At 38.5% G+C, this 14,457-nt stretch overlaps 6 protein-coding genes across 7 annotated transcripts; 4 read left to right on the top strand and 2 right to left on the bottom strand.

The window, feature by feature from the left end:
• Positions 1 to 230: 230 nt before the first annotated feature.
• Positions 231 to 1,549, top strand: LOC9314546 (NADH dehydrogenase [ubiquinone] iron-sulfur protein 5-B). The gene is made up of 2 exons (XM_021026497.1): positions 231 to 504; positions 1,178 to 1,549. Exons 1-2 carry the CDS (start codon positions 355 to 357, stop codon positions 1,277 to 1,279), a joined length of 252 nt encoding a protein of 83 aa, XP_020882156.1. The 5' UTR covers positions 231 to 354; the 3' UTR covers positions 1,280 to 1,549.
• A 78-nt stretch (positions 1,550 to 1,627) lies between these two features.
• LOC9314545 (protein SRC2 homolog) lies at positions 1,628 to 2,664 on the top strand. Its single transcript, XM_021026496.1, has one exon. It carries the CDS (start codon positions 1,692 to 1,694, stop codon positions 2,505 to 2,507), a length of 816 nt encoding a protein of 271 aa, XP_020882155.1. The 5' UTR covers positions 1,628 to 1,691; the 3' UTR covers positions 2,508 to 2,664.
• Positions 2,665 to 2,947: 283 nt separating this feature from the next.
• Positions 2,948 to 5,542, top strand: LOC9314544 (autophagy-related protein 18a). Its single transcript, XM_021025492.1, has 4 exons — positions 2,948 to 3,967; positions 4,681 to 4,882; positions 5,004 to 5,130; positions 5,286 to 5,542. Exons 1-4 carry the CDS (start codon positions 3,092 to 3,094, stop codon positions 5,374 to 5,376), a joined length of 1,296 nt encoding a protein of 431 aa, XP_020881151.1. The 5' UTR covers positions 2,948 to 3,091; the 3' UTR covers positions 5,377 to 5,542.
• Positions 5,543 to 6,116: 574 nt separating this feature from the next.
• LOC9312758 (glutathione S-transferase F13) lies at positions 6,117 to 8,072 on the top strand. Its single transcript, XM_002878429.2, has 3 exons — positions 6,117 to 6,753; positions 7,261 to 7,309; positions 7,387 to 8,072. The coding sequence occupies exons 1-3, from the start codon at positions 6,613 to 6,615 to the stop codon at positions 7,848 to 7,850; spliced, it is 654 nt and encodes a 217-aa protein (XP_002878475.1). The 5' UTR covers positions 6,117 to 6,612; the 3' UTR covers positions 7,851 to 8,072.
• Positions 8,073 to 8,185: 113 nt separating this feature from the next.
• Positions 8,186 to 10,904, bottom strand: LOC9312757 (beta-glucosidase 8). 2 transcript variants are annotated; one of them, XM_021025490.1, is made up of 13 exons: positions 10,761 to 10,902; positions 10,600 to 10,663; positions 10,472 to 10,521; positions 10,311 to 10,386; positions 10,140 to 10,211; positions 9,952 to 10,039; positions 9,608 to 9,860; positions 9,424 to 9,539; positions 9,125 to 9,354; positions 9,013 to 9,038; positions 8,819 to 8,906; positions 8,625 to 8,715; positions 8,186 to 8,505 (listed from the first exon to the last, which is right to left on the bottom strand). In XM_021025490.1, exons 1-13 carry the CDS (start codon positions 10,884 to 10,886, stop codon positions 8,268 to 8,270), a joined length of 1,518 nt encoding a protein of 505 aa, XP_020881149.1. In that variant the 5' UTR covers positions 10,887 to 10,902; the 3' UTR covers positions 8,186 to 8,267. The 2 variants fall into 2 exon arrangements, with proteins under 2 accessions (XP_020881149.1, XP_020881148.1); XM_021025489.1 differs by having other exon boundaries at positions 10,472 to 10,663; positions 10,761 to 10,904.
• Positions 10,905 to 11,659: 755 nt separating this feature from the next.
• On the bottom strand, positions 11,660 to 14,353 carry LOC9312756 (beta-glucosidase 7). The gene is made up of 13 exons (XM_002876642.2): positions 14,179 to 14,353; positions 14,018 to 14,081; positions 13,888 to 13,937; positions 13,724 to 13,799; positions 13,570 to 13,641; positions 13,389 to 13,476; positions 13,052 to 13,295; positions 12,868 to 12,983; positions 12,573 to 12,799; positions 12,471 to 12,496; positions 12,301 to 12,388; positions 12,099 to 12,189; positions 11,660 to 12,026 (listed from the first exon to the last, which is right to left on the bottom strand). Exons 1-13 carry the CDS (start codon positions 14,305 to 14,307, stop codon positions 11,789 to 11,791), a joined length of 1,509 nt encoding a protein of 502 aa, XP_002876688.1. The 5' UTR covers positions 14,308 to 14,353; the 3' UTR covers positions 11,660 to 11,788.
• Between the last annotated feature and the right edge of the window lie 104 nt (positions 14,354 to 14,457).

The following is a 14,457-nucleotide window of genomic DNA, read 5'->3' as shown; positions in this document are numbered from 1 at the left end:
TATCTTCATTATTTTGTTTTTAACTATTTAAAACAAAATATCTATTTTAATAATATAGAAATATTTTAAATTTATAATAAAAGTTCTATATAAAAAAATTTGTGCGCCACCCATTTTTTGCTCAGTGGAATATGCCAAATGGTTGTCGGAATTCAGATGAAATTAGTTGGGCCCATCAAGTGTTTATGTTATAGCCCATAATATAAAGGCTCATTAAAGGATTTATTATATCGGGTTCTAATTGGATAAAACCCGAATCGATCGGACCCTGGAAATCAGGCGAAGAAGTCTTTCTTGCTTGAGAGACGACGAAATTTCTCCAGGATTTGGGATTCGAGAGAGAGAGTGAGAAAAATGGCGTCGGGGTGGGGGATAACGGGAAACAAAGGGAGATGTTACGATTTCTGGATGGATTTCAGCGAATGTATGTCTCATTGCAGAGAGCCCAAAGATTGTACACTTCTTCGTGAAGACTACCTCGAGTGTCTTCACCATTCCAAAGAGGTACCTTTCTCCTTTTTCCTTTTGCTTAGGGTTTCCTTCAATCTCGTTCCTTGTGATCATCAATTCACGCTTTTGATTGTTTGATTGATCTATTTCATTGATGATTCGTCCTGTTATCGGTCGTCTGTACGAAACCCTAGATCATTGATAGTTTCTGGATCACGATTTTGAGTCATGCCTAGATCCCTAAATCTGGTCGTTTCGTTTTCCATTGATGTCTCTAATTAGATGTACCTGTAAAAAAACATAAGCTTTCTTTTGCTTGGAACTAGAAAGTTGAATTGCAATCTCACTAGTAAAAATGTGGATGCTTTCACGAGGTAGCTTCAAGATATAAGCTTCATACAATACCCCACTTCCTTTGTCTGAGATTCAGTTTCATGCCCATGAATTAAGCTGTTAAGTTTGGAAGTTGAGGCTTACTCTTCATCTCTTGTCTCTGTTTGATCTTTCAAATGGAACGATCTTGTCTCTGTTCTCTATGTGGTGAAATCGTACATATGACTCTCCACTCCAAGGAATGAAACTGAATGTATAGGCTTGCGGGTCAAATTTTGAGAGAATCAAAAGCTTTGTTCTTGTTGTCTCCAATATTGATTCTTTCTTCTTTGCTTAGTATAAGCTTTTGGTAGATGGACTGATGAGGAGGGGATATTTGTGTATTTTGATTTAGTTCCAACGAAGAAACAGGATATACAAAGAGGAACAACGTAAACTAAGAGCTGCTTCAAGGAAAGGCGAAGAAACCGGGGATGGGACTCATACTCAGCACTAGTCAGAGAATTTTTCTCCTATCTCCAAAGTTTGCATCTTTAGCAGACGAGAAGAAGAATAAAAAGAGGTTCTTTGAAGATTTCTGTATGTTGTGCCAAACTTCATTTGATTGTTTTCACTTTCTGTTTGCTCTTGCAATGGATTTTTTCTTTTTTCTTGTCTATTACCTTTGACTGAGTTGTAATATGCCTTTGGCTTGCTCATCAAACACAGACTCCTTCTTTTATGGTAATAATTACTCTTACAGGTATATTAAAATCATAATTCGATAGATATTAAAGACAGAACAGTGGATGGAATAATGAAAAGGTCCTCTATAAATAGTTGTCATTGACTTTCTCTTAAGTCTTCTCTGCAACTTCTATATGTAATGCGTCTAGAGAGAAGCAGCTTTTGCATTGGGTAATATCAAAATGGGGACGAGATCTCTAGAAATAAAGGTGACATCAGCAAAAGGGCTTAAGAAAGTGTCCAAGATGGATGTTTTTGTGGCCGTGAAGTTATCCGGTGATCCAATATGCTCTGACCACCGTGAGCAGCGGACACAAGTGGCAAGAGACGGTGGAACTAGCCCCAAATGGAGCAATGATGTCATGAAATTCACCATTGACCAAACCTTAGCTGAAGCTAACCGCCTTGTGATCACTTTCAAGATCAAGTGCGAGCAACGTGGAGGAGTAGATAAAGACATTGGCGAGGTTCATGTTTCGGTGAAAGAGCTTTTGGATCATCTCGGAAACGATAAGACCGGTCAAAGATACGTCACATATCAAATCGGGAAAACCAAAGGCGATATTAGTTTCACTTATTCGTTCACAGGTCCGGTGGGGGTCCCGACCGGTGGCGGCTGCTCACGGTACGCAGCTCAAGTGCCGGTGCGTCCTGTATCGACCTACCGGCCTGTTTCGAACGGACCCGTGTTGAGTCAGTTGAACGGACCCGTGTTGAGTCAGTTGCTTCCAAGTGTTGGATCGTTTAGTTACAACCACGTTCCTTCTCAGCCACCGATTTATCCACCACTTACTCAGCCGGAGATTCTTCCACCGGCATGCTTCCCCGGAGTGTATCCGCCTCATGGCTATCCGATGAGTAACATGCCGGGAAGTCCACCCACAATGTATCAATCTATATTTCCTGGCTTATCATGTCCACCGGAAGGTTATTCTACGGTGGATCCGCCGCTGACACAACCGGGACTATATCCACCGATGAGTCCTTACAGATTTTAATTAAATGTCAACGTCTCCAAGACTAGTCGTCGGTGAGGAGATTTGTAGATTCTGTTTAACTAATAATGATGTCATCATTTCCCCCAACTTGTGTGTTTTGTTTTTCTTTTCACTATCTCTTTATGTTGTTGTGTGTGTTTTGCAAATAATAACCCTAAAAAATAAACACGAATCTTTTATAACCTTTGTTTTATTTTATTTTCAATTTTATAAAAATTTCGATATATTTTATAACCTAATGTTAATAGTATTGGGTCTATAATATTTATATCAGGAGTTGATATGAATCGTAAAGCAAAGAATCTAAATTTAAAATTTGTCTTTATCATAAAAAAAGAAAAAAAAATGTGGTGTTATTCACAAAAGAAAAAGGATTCAGTTAAAAATTCCAGTAATATTTGATTTTATCCTCTCTTTTTTTTTTTTTTTTTTGTTAAATAAGTCGAGTAGCCGCCTGAAAGATATGACGGCAACAAGCAAAGCACGAAGTCATCTTCTTCTTCCTATTTCTCTATTCCTCCTTCTCCACGCTTCTTCTTCTTCTTCCTCAATCTCTCTTACGATTCCTTCGAATACCTTCTTCCATGGCCACCGTCTCTTCTTCCTCCTGGCCAAACCCCAACCCTAATCCCGATCCCACGTCTGCCTCAGATTCCGATTCTACTTTCCCCTCTCACCGCGATCGCGGAGACGAAACCGACTCTCTCGATTCCTTCTCCTCCATGAGTCTCAACTCCGACGAGCCTAATCAGAACTCTAATCGGGACGTTAATATTAATCAATCGCCTATTTCTCCACCTACGCCCAATTTACCGGTGACGCCTCCTCCGTCCGTGCTTCATCTTTCCTTTAACCAGGACCATGCTTGCTTCGCTGTCGGCACTGATCGTGGCTTCCGGATCCTTAATTGCGATCCGTTTCGCGAGATTTTCCGGCGTGATTTCGATCGTGGCGGTGGTGTTGCTGTGGTGGAGATGCTTTTCAGATGCAATATATTAGCCCTAGTGGGTGGTGGACCTGATCCTCAATATCCTCCTAATAAGGTTATGATTTGGGATGATCACCAGGGCCGATGTATCGGAGAGCTCTCTTTCAGGTCCGATGTTAGATCGGTCCGGCTTAGGAGGGATCGGATTATTGTCGTTCTGGAGCAGAAGATTTTTGTCTACAATTTCTCCGACCTCAAGCTGATGCATCAGATTGAGACCATTGCGAACCCTAAGGGTTTGTGTGCTGTTTCTCAGGGTGTTGGTTCTATGGTATTGGTATGTCCAGGTTTGCAGAAAGGTCAAGTTCGGATCGAGCACTACGCTTCTAAACGGACCAAATTCGTCATGGCTCATGATTCGAGAATAGCTTGCTTCGCTCTCACGCAGGATGGGCATTTGTTGGCAACAGCTAGCTCTAAGGGTACTCTGGTTCGGGTCTTCAATACTGTTGATGGAACCTTGCGCCAAGAGGTACGCTTTTAATTCACAGAATGCTGCTGTATACTTTTATTGATTGATGTAAGAATGCTGGCAAATTTGGTTGATTAGTCACTGACTTGTAGTTTCTGGTTCTGAGAATGCACTAGGTAAAGAGAGTAGTACTGCATTTGTATGATCTCATTTCACATTTTCTTTCTATTATTAGCTTAGAGATTGAGAAAAGTACACTTTTATATCCTTGGTGACTGCTTTGAGCTGATTTACTTGCTGGTTTTGGATGTGTGTGATAGAGGCCGATAGTTTTGACCCTGTGTACAATCAATTTAGTGTTTTCGTCTCTGTCAATTTACTTCGTTTCACCTTAAATCTTTAGTTCTTAGATGTTGAAAAGGATGCATCTTTTGCTTACTGAGGTAAACCTGGTAATATTTTGAAAACTATACCTTGTTTTTGATGAATCCATCAGCAAGAGCAATGGTTATTACAAAGCACTACAGCTTCACTGAGTCTTGTTTCTTTTCATTAGTCACTGACTTAAGTCCTTTCTTCATCGGTTCCTCCGTAGAAAAAGTTTCAAGTATCTATCTTATCTATCTTCATCGGAATCACTTATCATGTATAAGATATGAAATTTTGTGATTCTAATATTTAGGAAATCTCAAATGTATCTGTGATCCTTATAATAATGCCGTATCAGTTTGGAATCCATGGCACAATAATCCCACCGTGATGTGACTCTACAGGTTAGGAGGGGTGCGGATAGAGCGGAGATCTACAGTTTGGCCTTCTCTTCAAATGCTCAGTGGTTAGCTGTCTCAAGTGACAAAGGAACGGTCCATGTCTTTGGTCTCAAAGTCAACTCCGGATCTCAAGTGAAAGACTCATCCCGAATTGCACCTGATGCTACTCCCTCATCCCCATCGTCATCTCTGTCTTTATTCAAAGGTAAATGCTCTAAACCAAAAATCAGTTACTTTCACAACTTAGCAGCATATTTGATCAGAAAACTCCCCTCATAAAGCTCCCATTGACATAATTAAGCATATAACTCTTTTACTTTATTTAGGAGTGTTACCAAAGTATTTCAGCTCGGAGTGGTCGGTGGCTCAGTTCAGGTTGGTTGAAGGAACTCAGTACATAGCCGCCTTTGGCCATCAAAAGAACACCGTTGTTATTCTTGGCATGGACGGGAGGTAAGCAAACATAATTCCATTGACAAACTTTAATCACGAAATTGCAATTGAGAAGCTGATAAAGCACTTGAATTCTTGATGATTTGTTCTGTTTATGGCATATTCGATTTGATTTTACCGTAGTTGGGTTAACCTCCTTTGATGTTCTTAAACAGCTTCTACAGATGCCAGTTTGATCCGGTGAACGGCGGAGAAATGTCTCAGCTTGAGTACCACAACTGTTTGAAACCGCCTTCAGTTTTCTAAAAGCTACGTACTTATTCTCTTTTGTTCCTTATCTCTCTCTCTCTATCTCTCTGCTACTTAAGCGGTGAGATTTGATGCAATGTATAGTTGTGTATATAATAATGGGTCGTTCTATAATTTGTAAAAACCTTCGATCGCTAACCAAAAAGGATTCACGGCTCATCAATATGTGTCTTCCCAAACATTTCACTTAGTTGTGTAAAAACGATCAGTGTTTAGTTTATACCCTTGTTTGAAAAATCGCTAGGCGCTAGTCGGGCGCTCGGCATGGGCCTAGCGATTAATCGGAAAATCGGATTAAAATCGGGGATTAATCGGGGATTAGTTTTAGGGTTATTTTAATATTTTTAAAACATATTAATCTAATATTATTTTCAAAATTGCAGTAAACACATAAAAATGTATTTTTGAGACAAATTTTATGATTTTTATTACAAATTTATGATTTTTATTAAAATTTGAACATAAACTCCCAATTTAAATGATTGAATAACAAAAATAAAAAGTTTTTTTATACTAGCAATTTAAAAAATAATCGGGGTATGTAAGATTAGACGGGGAATAATCGGATTAGGCGGGGAATAATCGGATTAGGCGGGAAGTAATCGGATTAGGCGGAGAGTAATCGGGTGACTGATTTCTTTAAGGGATTAGTCATTAATCGAGGCGGATAGGGTGGGCCTAGCGATTAAGCGGGGAGTAATCGGGTCTAGGCGGGGATTTTTAGAACAGGGGTTTATACAGATCAATCAACCTTTTTCGTTTGATTGGCCACGTGTACTGAATGCCTCGTGCACGCAAATTAATTAGATACTGTGGCAGGTGAATTTCGTAAACTAAGTTTCGAGGCACGAGAAAAAGGAATCCTATTTCAAACCCATCAATTTAAGCGACCTCAAAATAACCAACTTCTGAAATAATGTGTATAAAATTGGAAAGATTCGCGTACTTACGTAACCTAATGTTAGATTCGATTTATATTTCATACATAGTTATTAAAAGTCCAAGAAACAGGACCACATACATACTGGCTAGGTTTTACGAAATTCAAAGCATAGGGGTCATATATATATATATATATATATATATTTTCTTTGCTAAACCATAGGTCATATATATATAGAGAAGCAAATGAGACCACAGTTGTGACTTGAGACCTTCCTCACTCTTTCTCCCGAGTTAAGAGTTAGTGTGACTCATTCTTTGATAAAAAAGAACAAAAAAATAAGAACGGCCATGAAGGTATATGGAGATGAGATGTCAGCGTCCGTGGCACGTGTTCTTCTCTGCCTCCATGAGAAGAACACCGAGTTCGAGCTTGTCCCTGTCAATCTCTTTGCTTGCCACCACAAGCTCCCTTCTTTTCTCTCCATGAACGTACGCATATTTCTCAACACATTACTATCATACGCATACATGCTTACAACATGAATGTGTATAACTCCGGAAATCTTTTTTTTTTTTTTTTTTTTTTTTTTTTTTAAACCCTATCGGCTATCCGGTCGGCCCCGGTAGGAACGCACCGAGGTGCTACATAGTGGACTAGTCCACCGTGTTAACGGTTAGGCCCTTACGGGCTACCACTCTGCCTATCCCGAGTTTGGAATGCCTTCCGACTAAGTGCAGGGGTAGTCAGGCCGCCTGCATTTCTGGCTACTAGGTAAACCAATTGGGCCAAGGCCCAACTGACAGACTTCCCAAACAAATGTGTTTTTGTTTCCAGGGAGAATCGAACTCAGGTTTGAGAGTTTTACCCTTTCCCAAAACTTCCTCTGCCACTAGACCACAGATGCTTGGACCGGAAATCTTTTTTCATACCAAAAAAAAAAACAAAAAACATGAATGTGTATACTATATGTTCATAATCATCTGTTTTCGATGCAGCCCTTTGGCCAAGTTCCAGCTCTACAAGACGATGATCTTACTCTTTTTGGTTCGTATAACTATCATAAATTTTATTTTGACATAGTGATTTAATTTAGTTTAACAATATTTTGCTATTAAAAACAGAGTCGAGGGCAATCACTGCATATATAGCAGAGAAACATAGAGACAAAGGAACGGATTTGACAAGACACGAAAACTCTAAAGAAGCAGCGATTGTGAAGTTATGGTCGGAAGTGGAGGCTCACCACTTCAACCCGGCGATATTCGCCGTCATCCACCAGCTCATTGTGGTGCCGCTTCAAGGCGAATCTCCTGATGCAGCCATCGTAGAGAAGAATCTGGAGAAGCTAGGGAAAGTACTCGACGTGTACGAAGAGAGACTTGGGAAGACAAAATACTTAGCCGGAGATACTTACACACTTGCAGATCTCCACCACGTTCCGTACACTTACTACTTCATGAAGACGAGTCATGCCGGTTTGATCAACGACCGTCCTAATGTCAAGGCGTGGTGGGAAGATCTCTGTTCTCGTCCGGCTTTTCTTAAAGTCTCTCCTGGCTTGACCGTTGCTCCCACCACAAATTGATCCAAAGATTCTCACTGCGTCTTTTTTGTTTTCTATGATATCAAGTTTTTGTTTCGTTTTTTGGGTGTTGTTTTTGCGTTTGCGCATCCAGGGAATCGAACCCTGATTAGAACCGTGGGAGGGTACTATGATACCATTACACCAGATGCGCTTTTGTGATGCGAGGCCCAAAATATTATTCTTTCCATAGCCGTTAAATTTTGAGGCATTAGAGCTTGTGTCTCTCTCTCTCCCTTTGTGACTTTTTTGATTGTGTGTGAGTGTTATTTTTTTTTTTTTTTACTAATCATCCAGAATCCATGCGACTCATTTTGATCTCACAAGACACATCATTATTCATATGCAAATCCCTGAGGTTTTATTTTATCATAGAATAGATGATATCAAACCAAACCAGGATCCTTTATTTTAAAAACATTACAGTGAAGACGAGCCTGCAGAGAAGTTGCTCTGAAGCTGAGTAATATCTTTAGCAACATCAATTGTACCTTTGAGAAAACCTGAGTACCAAAAAGCAGAGAGTTTCGGCGACCTCTTGCGACCAGGATCGCTGAAATTCACATAGTACATTCCAAAGCTGGTTGTATAACCAACCGTTATCTCATACAAATCTATCAGCGACCATACGAAGTAACCTCTCATGTCCGATCCATTCCTGACCAGTCAAAAGATTTGGCACAAAGAGAGAGTCAAGTAAACCGGAACTAAACCAATGAATTATAAAGTCATAATATATTAATGTGAGGACTAAGATTTGAAGAAGGATGATCATACTTGATGGCGTTGAGCATTGCACCAATGTAAGCTTGAATGTATTCAACTCTTGGTGTGTCTTGTAGCATCGAATCGTGTTTCATCGGTGTACCTGTTTTTGTTTTTTGGTGCGATTTGAAGAATCTTGAGAACAAAAAGGTGTGGTTTCAAAAAGACAAAAACAGAGCAAGAAGACAAAATAGAATGAAGTGTACCATTTTCAAGAATGTAGATTGGAGGATTGTTATAGCTTTGCTTTAGATGCTCAAGAATACCTTCCAGACCCCATGGAGTGGCATCAAACTTCAAGAAAGCAATTGGGTAAGGAAAATCTCCAGATTCAAGAAGATCAAACAAGAGCTTTTGGCATAAATACATATGTGTGTTCTGCAGATTTGCAGGACCTTACCTCGAATGATGAAGAATTCCCAGCGGCTGTCCAAAGAAAAAGACTTCTAAATTAAAGAGAGTTTCAAAAAAAAAAAAAGGATTGAATAATGATGAAAATAAACTTGGCATACAAATAATATACGCGCCCATGTCTGTAAAGAAGCCTTTGTTAGTGCTACTGGGAAATATATAAGGTGCGGGTCGGTTTGTGACATAGACTGTCGTGTAGTGAATAATTCCTACAAAGTCAGATGACCCTTTCACTTGCTCCGACTCTTCCTCTGAGAAAACCGGTAATCTCGATCCCAAGATTCTTTTCATTTCATCCGGATAGTCCCCATATACCAAAGGCTTCAACATCCTGAATTATCAATTTAAGTCTTCAGATTTTGTCCTCAAGTTTTTAAAACAAAGAAAGCTTATTCCTCACCAGCCAAAGAGGAAAGCTTTAGCTCTTTCAGTTGCGATTTCATCGTCCTTGGAGTTTGTATAAGGAGATAACCCCAATGCAAATATACTAAGGCCTATGGATCCTCTTTGCTTACTCTGCACCATGGATTACGTTCATACTGGTGGAGAGTTTTTAAGAGCGAAAAAGAGATAAATATGAATACCTTGTACTTTAATTTATACAAACTTGAGGCAGAGGCATGAGCTAGCAACATGTTATGGCCTGCAATATATGTTTCCATACAAGAATTTCCGGTAGAGCAATTGATGTATTTGGTAGGAGAACAATGTCCAAACTTTATTCCTTCGCCATAAAAAGCAAAGGCGAATATTGTAGCTTCGTTGATTGTAGTCCATAACTTCACATCGTCCCCAAACTCTCTGAAGCATACATCTGCAAAACCAGTGAAGTCTTCTCTGCAATATAACAAATAAACAACATTGTTTATTTCCTGTTCATATTTTAAAAAGTGACTTTGTTAGGTCATAATCTTCTTTGATCCTTTACATTATTTTGCGGTTGATCCATCCTCCATACTCATCTTCAAGAGACTGAGGAAGATCGTAGTGATAAAGTGTAACGTGAGGTTCGATTCCTGTTAAAGTGCAAATAATAGTTTTGCCAAAAGATTTGTCAGAAGCTATTAATTGGCTTTAGTTGCGACTTGCGACAAAGTGGTAAGACAAAAACCTCACCATGGCTTCGTAGTTCTTTAATGAGGTTCTTGTAAAACAATAGACCTTTTGGGTTAATGGGTCCTCTTCCATCTGAAAAATTAACATAGACAAAGACAAAAAGGGTTTAAAGAGGTCAGGGACAATATCGTTAGTTACTTGCAAATCAAGAAACCAGGAAGAGGCATTTACTAGGTATAAGTCTTGTCCAAGAGATGGAGAATCTGAATGCTTCTAAGCCCATATTAGCCATCAGCTTAACATCTTCCTGCAAAAGTTACAATAACATTGAATTTGAAAAAACAGAGCCGATAACTTCTTAGACAAGTAAACGGCAAAGAAAAGAGAGTAACCTTGTATTTGTGATACCCATCACATGCTATATCTCCATTACTTCCATTATCTGCAATTTTTGAAGTAAAAAATTTTCTCATACAAACGCCGAATAATGACTCAAAATTTAAACAAAAAAAAAGCTTACGACAGTGGGAGCTTGTATCCCAGACGCTAGGAGTTCTTCCGTCTTCATCAACAGCACCTTCCCACTATTTCCACAAATCCCCCCAAAAAACTCAAATTTTAGAAAAAACAAATAAAAATGGAACAAAACAAATTGCCATTGATGTTGTAGCAGACTCGAACCTGATAAGCAGAAGTAGCGGCTCCGAAGAGGAAATCCTCTGGAAAATCGGTTCTGGTGAAGGCATCAATGTAGCTTGTCACCAAAACGATAGCCAGAATAATGGAAAACAGATAGAAATGTTTCATTTTTTATTTTCCTCCTCTAGTTTGAGTCCAAATGAATAAATAATTGAAGGGTCCGGTTCAGTCGTTTTCTTGGACCATTAAAAAAAGAAATACATAATTGAGTGAAGTGTATTTTGGTGAATTGTGAAGACTATAGTCTATAGAAATATCTTTTCTACTCTCTTCCACTCGTAATACGCGACAAATATACATGTGAGGACGACTATAGTCTATAGAAATATCTTTTTTTCGGTGAAGTGTAATCCTTAGATGTACCTTCTCTACGTACATACATGCCAATATAGGTAACACATCATAATGGTTCGTTTGTAGTATAAAAACAAATTTCGGAAAATAATAAAAAAAAATATTAGATTTGTAGATTTTTTTTTCCGTTTCTGTTCATTATATTTTGGGACCAAAATAAATGCTCGTTTAGTTAAATTTTAAGATATATTTTGTTTTAATGATATTTGTATGTACCAAAATAAAAGAAGAGTGAGTAGAGTTTTATGGTTATTTTATGCTCATTTTCTCTCTCTCCATATTTTAGATAAATATAGATGTGCCCTGTACTAAAAAAACTTTTGGATCCTCCCCTGGGTGTAACCGAGTATTTAGATTTTTATTGTATTTGTGTTTGGCAAACAAAAATACTAATTTTGTTAAATTTTACACCAGATGCACTTTTTACTACTATTAATTTTCTCTTAACGTTGGAATTTAAGCCTTTAGTGTCTTTGTGACTTTTGTGATTGTGTTCGAGTTTCTAGAATCTATATATGCTACTCTCGTGGGTCTCAAAAGCTACATCAATTCATTATTCATATGCAAATCTTATCAAACCATTTTCCAACTCATTGAGTTTGTTTCATACGATAGATGAAATCAAACCAAACCAGGATGCTTTAGTTTTAAATACATTACAACGAAGAAGAGCCAGAGAATTTTGTCTGCAACTGAATAGTATCTTGAGAAGCAACATCAATTGTACCATTGAGAAAACCAGAGTACCAAGAAGCAGAGAGCTTTGGAGACCTCTTGCGACCGGGATCGCTGAAATTCACATAGTACATTCCATAGCTGGTCATATATCCACCTATTAACTCATACAAATCAACCATCGACCATACAAAGTAACCTCTCGTGTCCGATCCATTCCTGATCAGTCAAAATATTTGTCAGGAATAAAACAATCAATGCGAACTGAAAGATGAAGAAGAAGAATCTTACTTGATGGCGTTGAGCACAGCACCAATGTAAGCTTGAATGAATTCAACTCTTGGTGTGTCTTGTAGCGTTGAACCATGTTTCATCGGCTTACCTGTTTTTTTATTTTTATTTTTGGGTGTGATTTGAAGAATCTTAAGAACAAAAAGTTGTGCTCTCAAACATACAGAACAGAGCAAGAAGTCAAAAATAGAATGAAGTGTACCGTTTTCAAGAATGTAGATTGGAGGATTGTTATAGCTCTGCTTTAGATGCTCCAGAATACCTTCCAGACCCCATGGAATAGCATCAAACTTCAAGAAAAACAAGAAGCATCAAACCAGAGCTTTTGGCCTAAATATATGTATTGTGTTCTACGGATTTATAGGTCCTTACCTCGAATAGTGAAGCATTCCCAGTGGCTGTCCAAAGAAGAAGAGTTATCAGCTAAAAGATTTGGGAAGCTTGTTCGATCGAATGAAAATAAACTAGGCTTACCTATCAGAGATGCGCCAATGTCTGTAAAGAAGAGTTCGTTAATGGTGGTAACGAGAGAAGGTGCAGGTCGGTTTGTGACATAGAATGTGTTGTAGTGAATAACTCCTACAAAGTCAGATGATCCTTTCACTTGCTCTGACTCTTCCTCTGAGAAAACCGGTAATCTCGATCCCAAGGTCCTCTTCATTATATCCGGATAGTCCCCAAATACCAAAGGCTTCAACATCCTGAATTATCGATTTAGCCTTCAGATTTTGTCCTCAAGTTACTGAAACAAATAAAGCTTATTCCTCACCAGCCAAAGAGGAAAGCTTCAGCTCTTTGAGTTGCGATTTCATCGTCCTTGGAGTTTGTATAAGGATATAACCCATATGCATATATACTAAGGCCCACGGATCCTCTTTGCTTAGTCTGCACCATCATATGAATTATGTTCATACGTTTTAAGAGCGGAACAGAGAGATATATTATATGTATACCTTGTACTTGAGCTTATACAAATTTGAAGCAGAGGCGTGAGCTAGCAACATGTTATGGCCTGCAATATATGTTTCCGTACAAGAATTTCCGGTAGAGTAATTGATAGGAGGACAATGTCCATACCTCATTCCGTCGCCATAAGAACCAATGGCGAATAAAGTAGCTTCGTTGATTGTAGTCCATAACTTCACATCATCCCCAAACTCTCTGAAGCATACATCTGCAAAAGCAGTGAAGTCTTCTCTGCAATATAACAAATAAACAGCATTGTTTTTGGTTTTCTATTCGTATTTTAAAAAGTGACTTTGTTAGATCAAATCTTTTGTTATCCTTTACATGATTTTTCGGTTGATCCAGCCTCTGTACTCATCTTCAAGAGACTGAGGAAGATCATAGTGGTAAAGTGTAACGTGTGGTTCGATTCCTGTCAATATTTAGTTTTGTCAATATGTCTATCAGAACTCAGAAGCTATGAATTGACTTTAGTTGCGATAACGTGTAAAGACAAAAACCTCACCATGGCCTCGTAATTCTTTGATGAGGTTCTTGTAAAACAGTAGACCTTTGGGGTTAATGGGTCCTCTTCCATCTGACAAAAAGGGTTTAAAGAGGTCAGGAACAATATCGTTAATTAGTTACTTGCAAATTAAGAAACAAGGAAGAGGCGTTACTAGGTATAAGTCTTGACCAGGAGATAGAGAATCTGAATGATTCTAAGCCCATTTCTGCCATCAACTTAACATCTTCCTGGCAAAGTCACAATAACATCGAATGCAGGGCCAGAGACTTACGATAACTTCTTCGGAAAGTAAAATGGCAAAGAAGAGAGACTAACCTTGTATTTGTGATACCCATCACTTGCTATATCTCCATTATCTCCATTATCTGCAATTTTTTGAACAAGGATCTATAAAAAAAAGTTCATATAAAGAACATATAAAACTAATGTAAACAGAAAAGCTTACCACAGTGGGAGGTTGTATCCCAGACGCTAGGAGTTTTTCCGTCTTCATCAAAGGCTCCTTCCCACTATTTCCATACATTCCCCAATGAACTCTATATTTAGAGGCAGGAAGCAATCATATAGTATGAAAAAAAGAACCCAAAAAGCAGAGAGAGTCAAAACCTGATAAGCCGAAGTGGCGGCTCCGAAGAGGAAATCCTCTGGAAAATCGTTCCTGGTGAAGGCATCAATGTAACATGTTGCCAAACCGGTGACCAGAATAAAACTAGAAAACAGAGACAAAGGTTTCATTTTTATTTTCCTTCTTTTTGTCTAAGTTCAAAGCGAATAAATAATTGAAAGGTTTTGTCCTAATTTGGACCCATTTACTATTGAGTGAGAATGACCCATCTTTCTATTCCTTCTCCTCCATTCGTTAAAGCAAACAAATATACTGTATAT

This window comes from Arabidopsis lyrata, assembly GCF_000004255.2.
Source record: "Arabidopsis lyrata subsp. lyrata unplaced genomic scaffold ARALYscaffold_5, whole genome shotgun sequence".
NCBI lineage: Eukaryota > Viridiplantae > Streptophyta > Magnoliopsida > Brassicales > Brassicaceae > Arabidopsis > Arabidopsis lyrata.
Note: the sequence above shows the minus strand (reverse complement) of the source record. Positions and strands in the feature narration are given on the sequence as shown.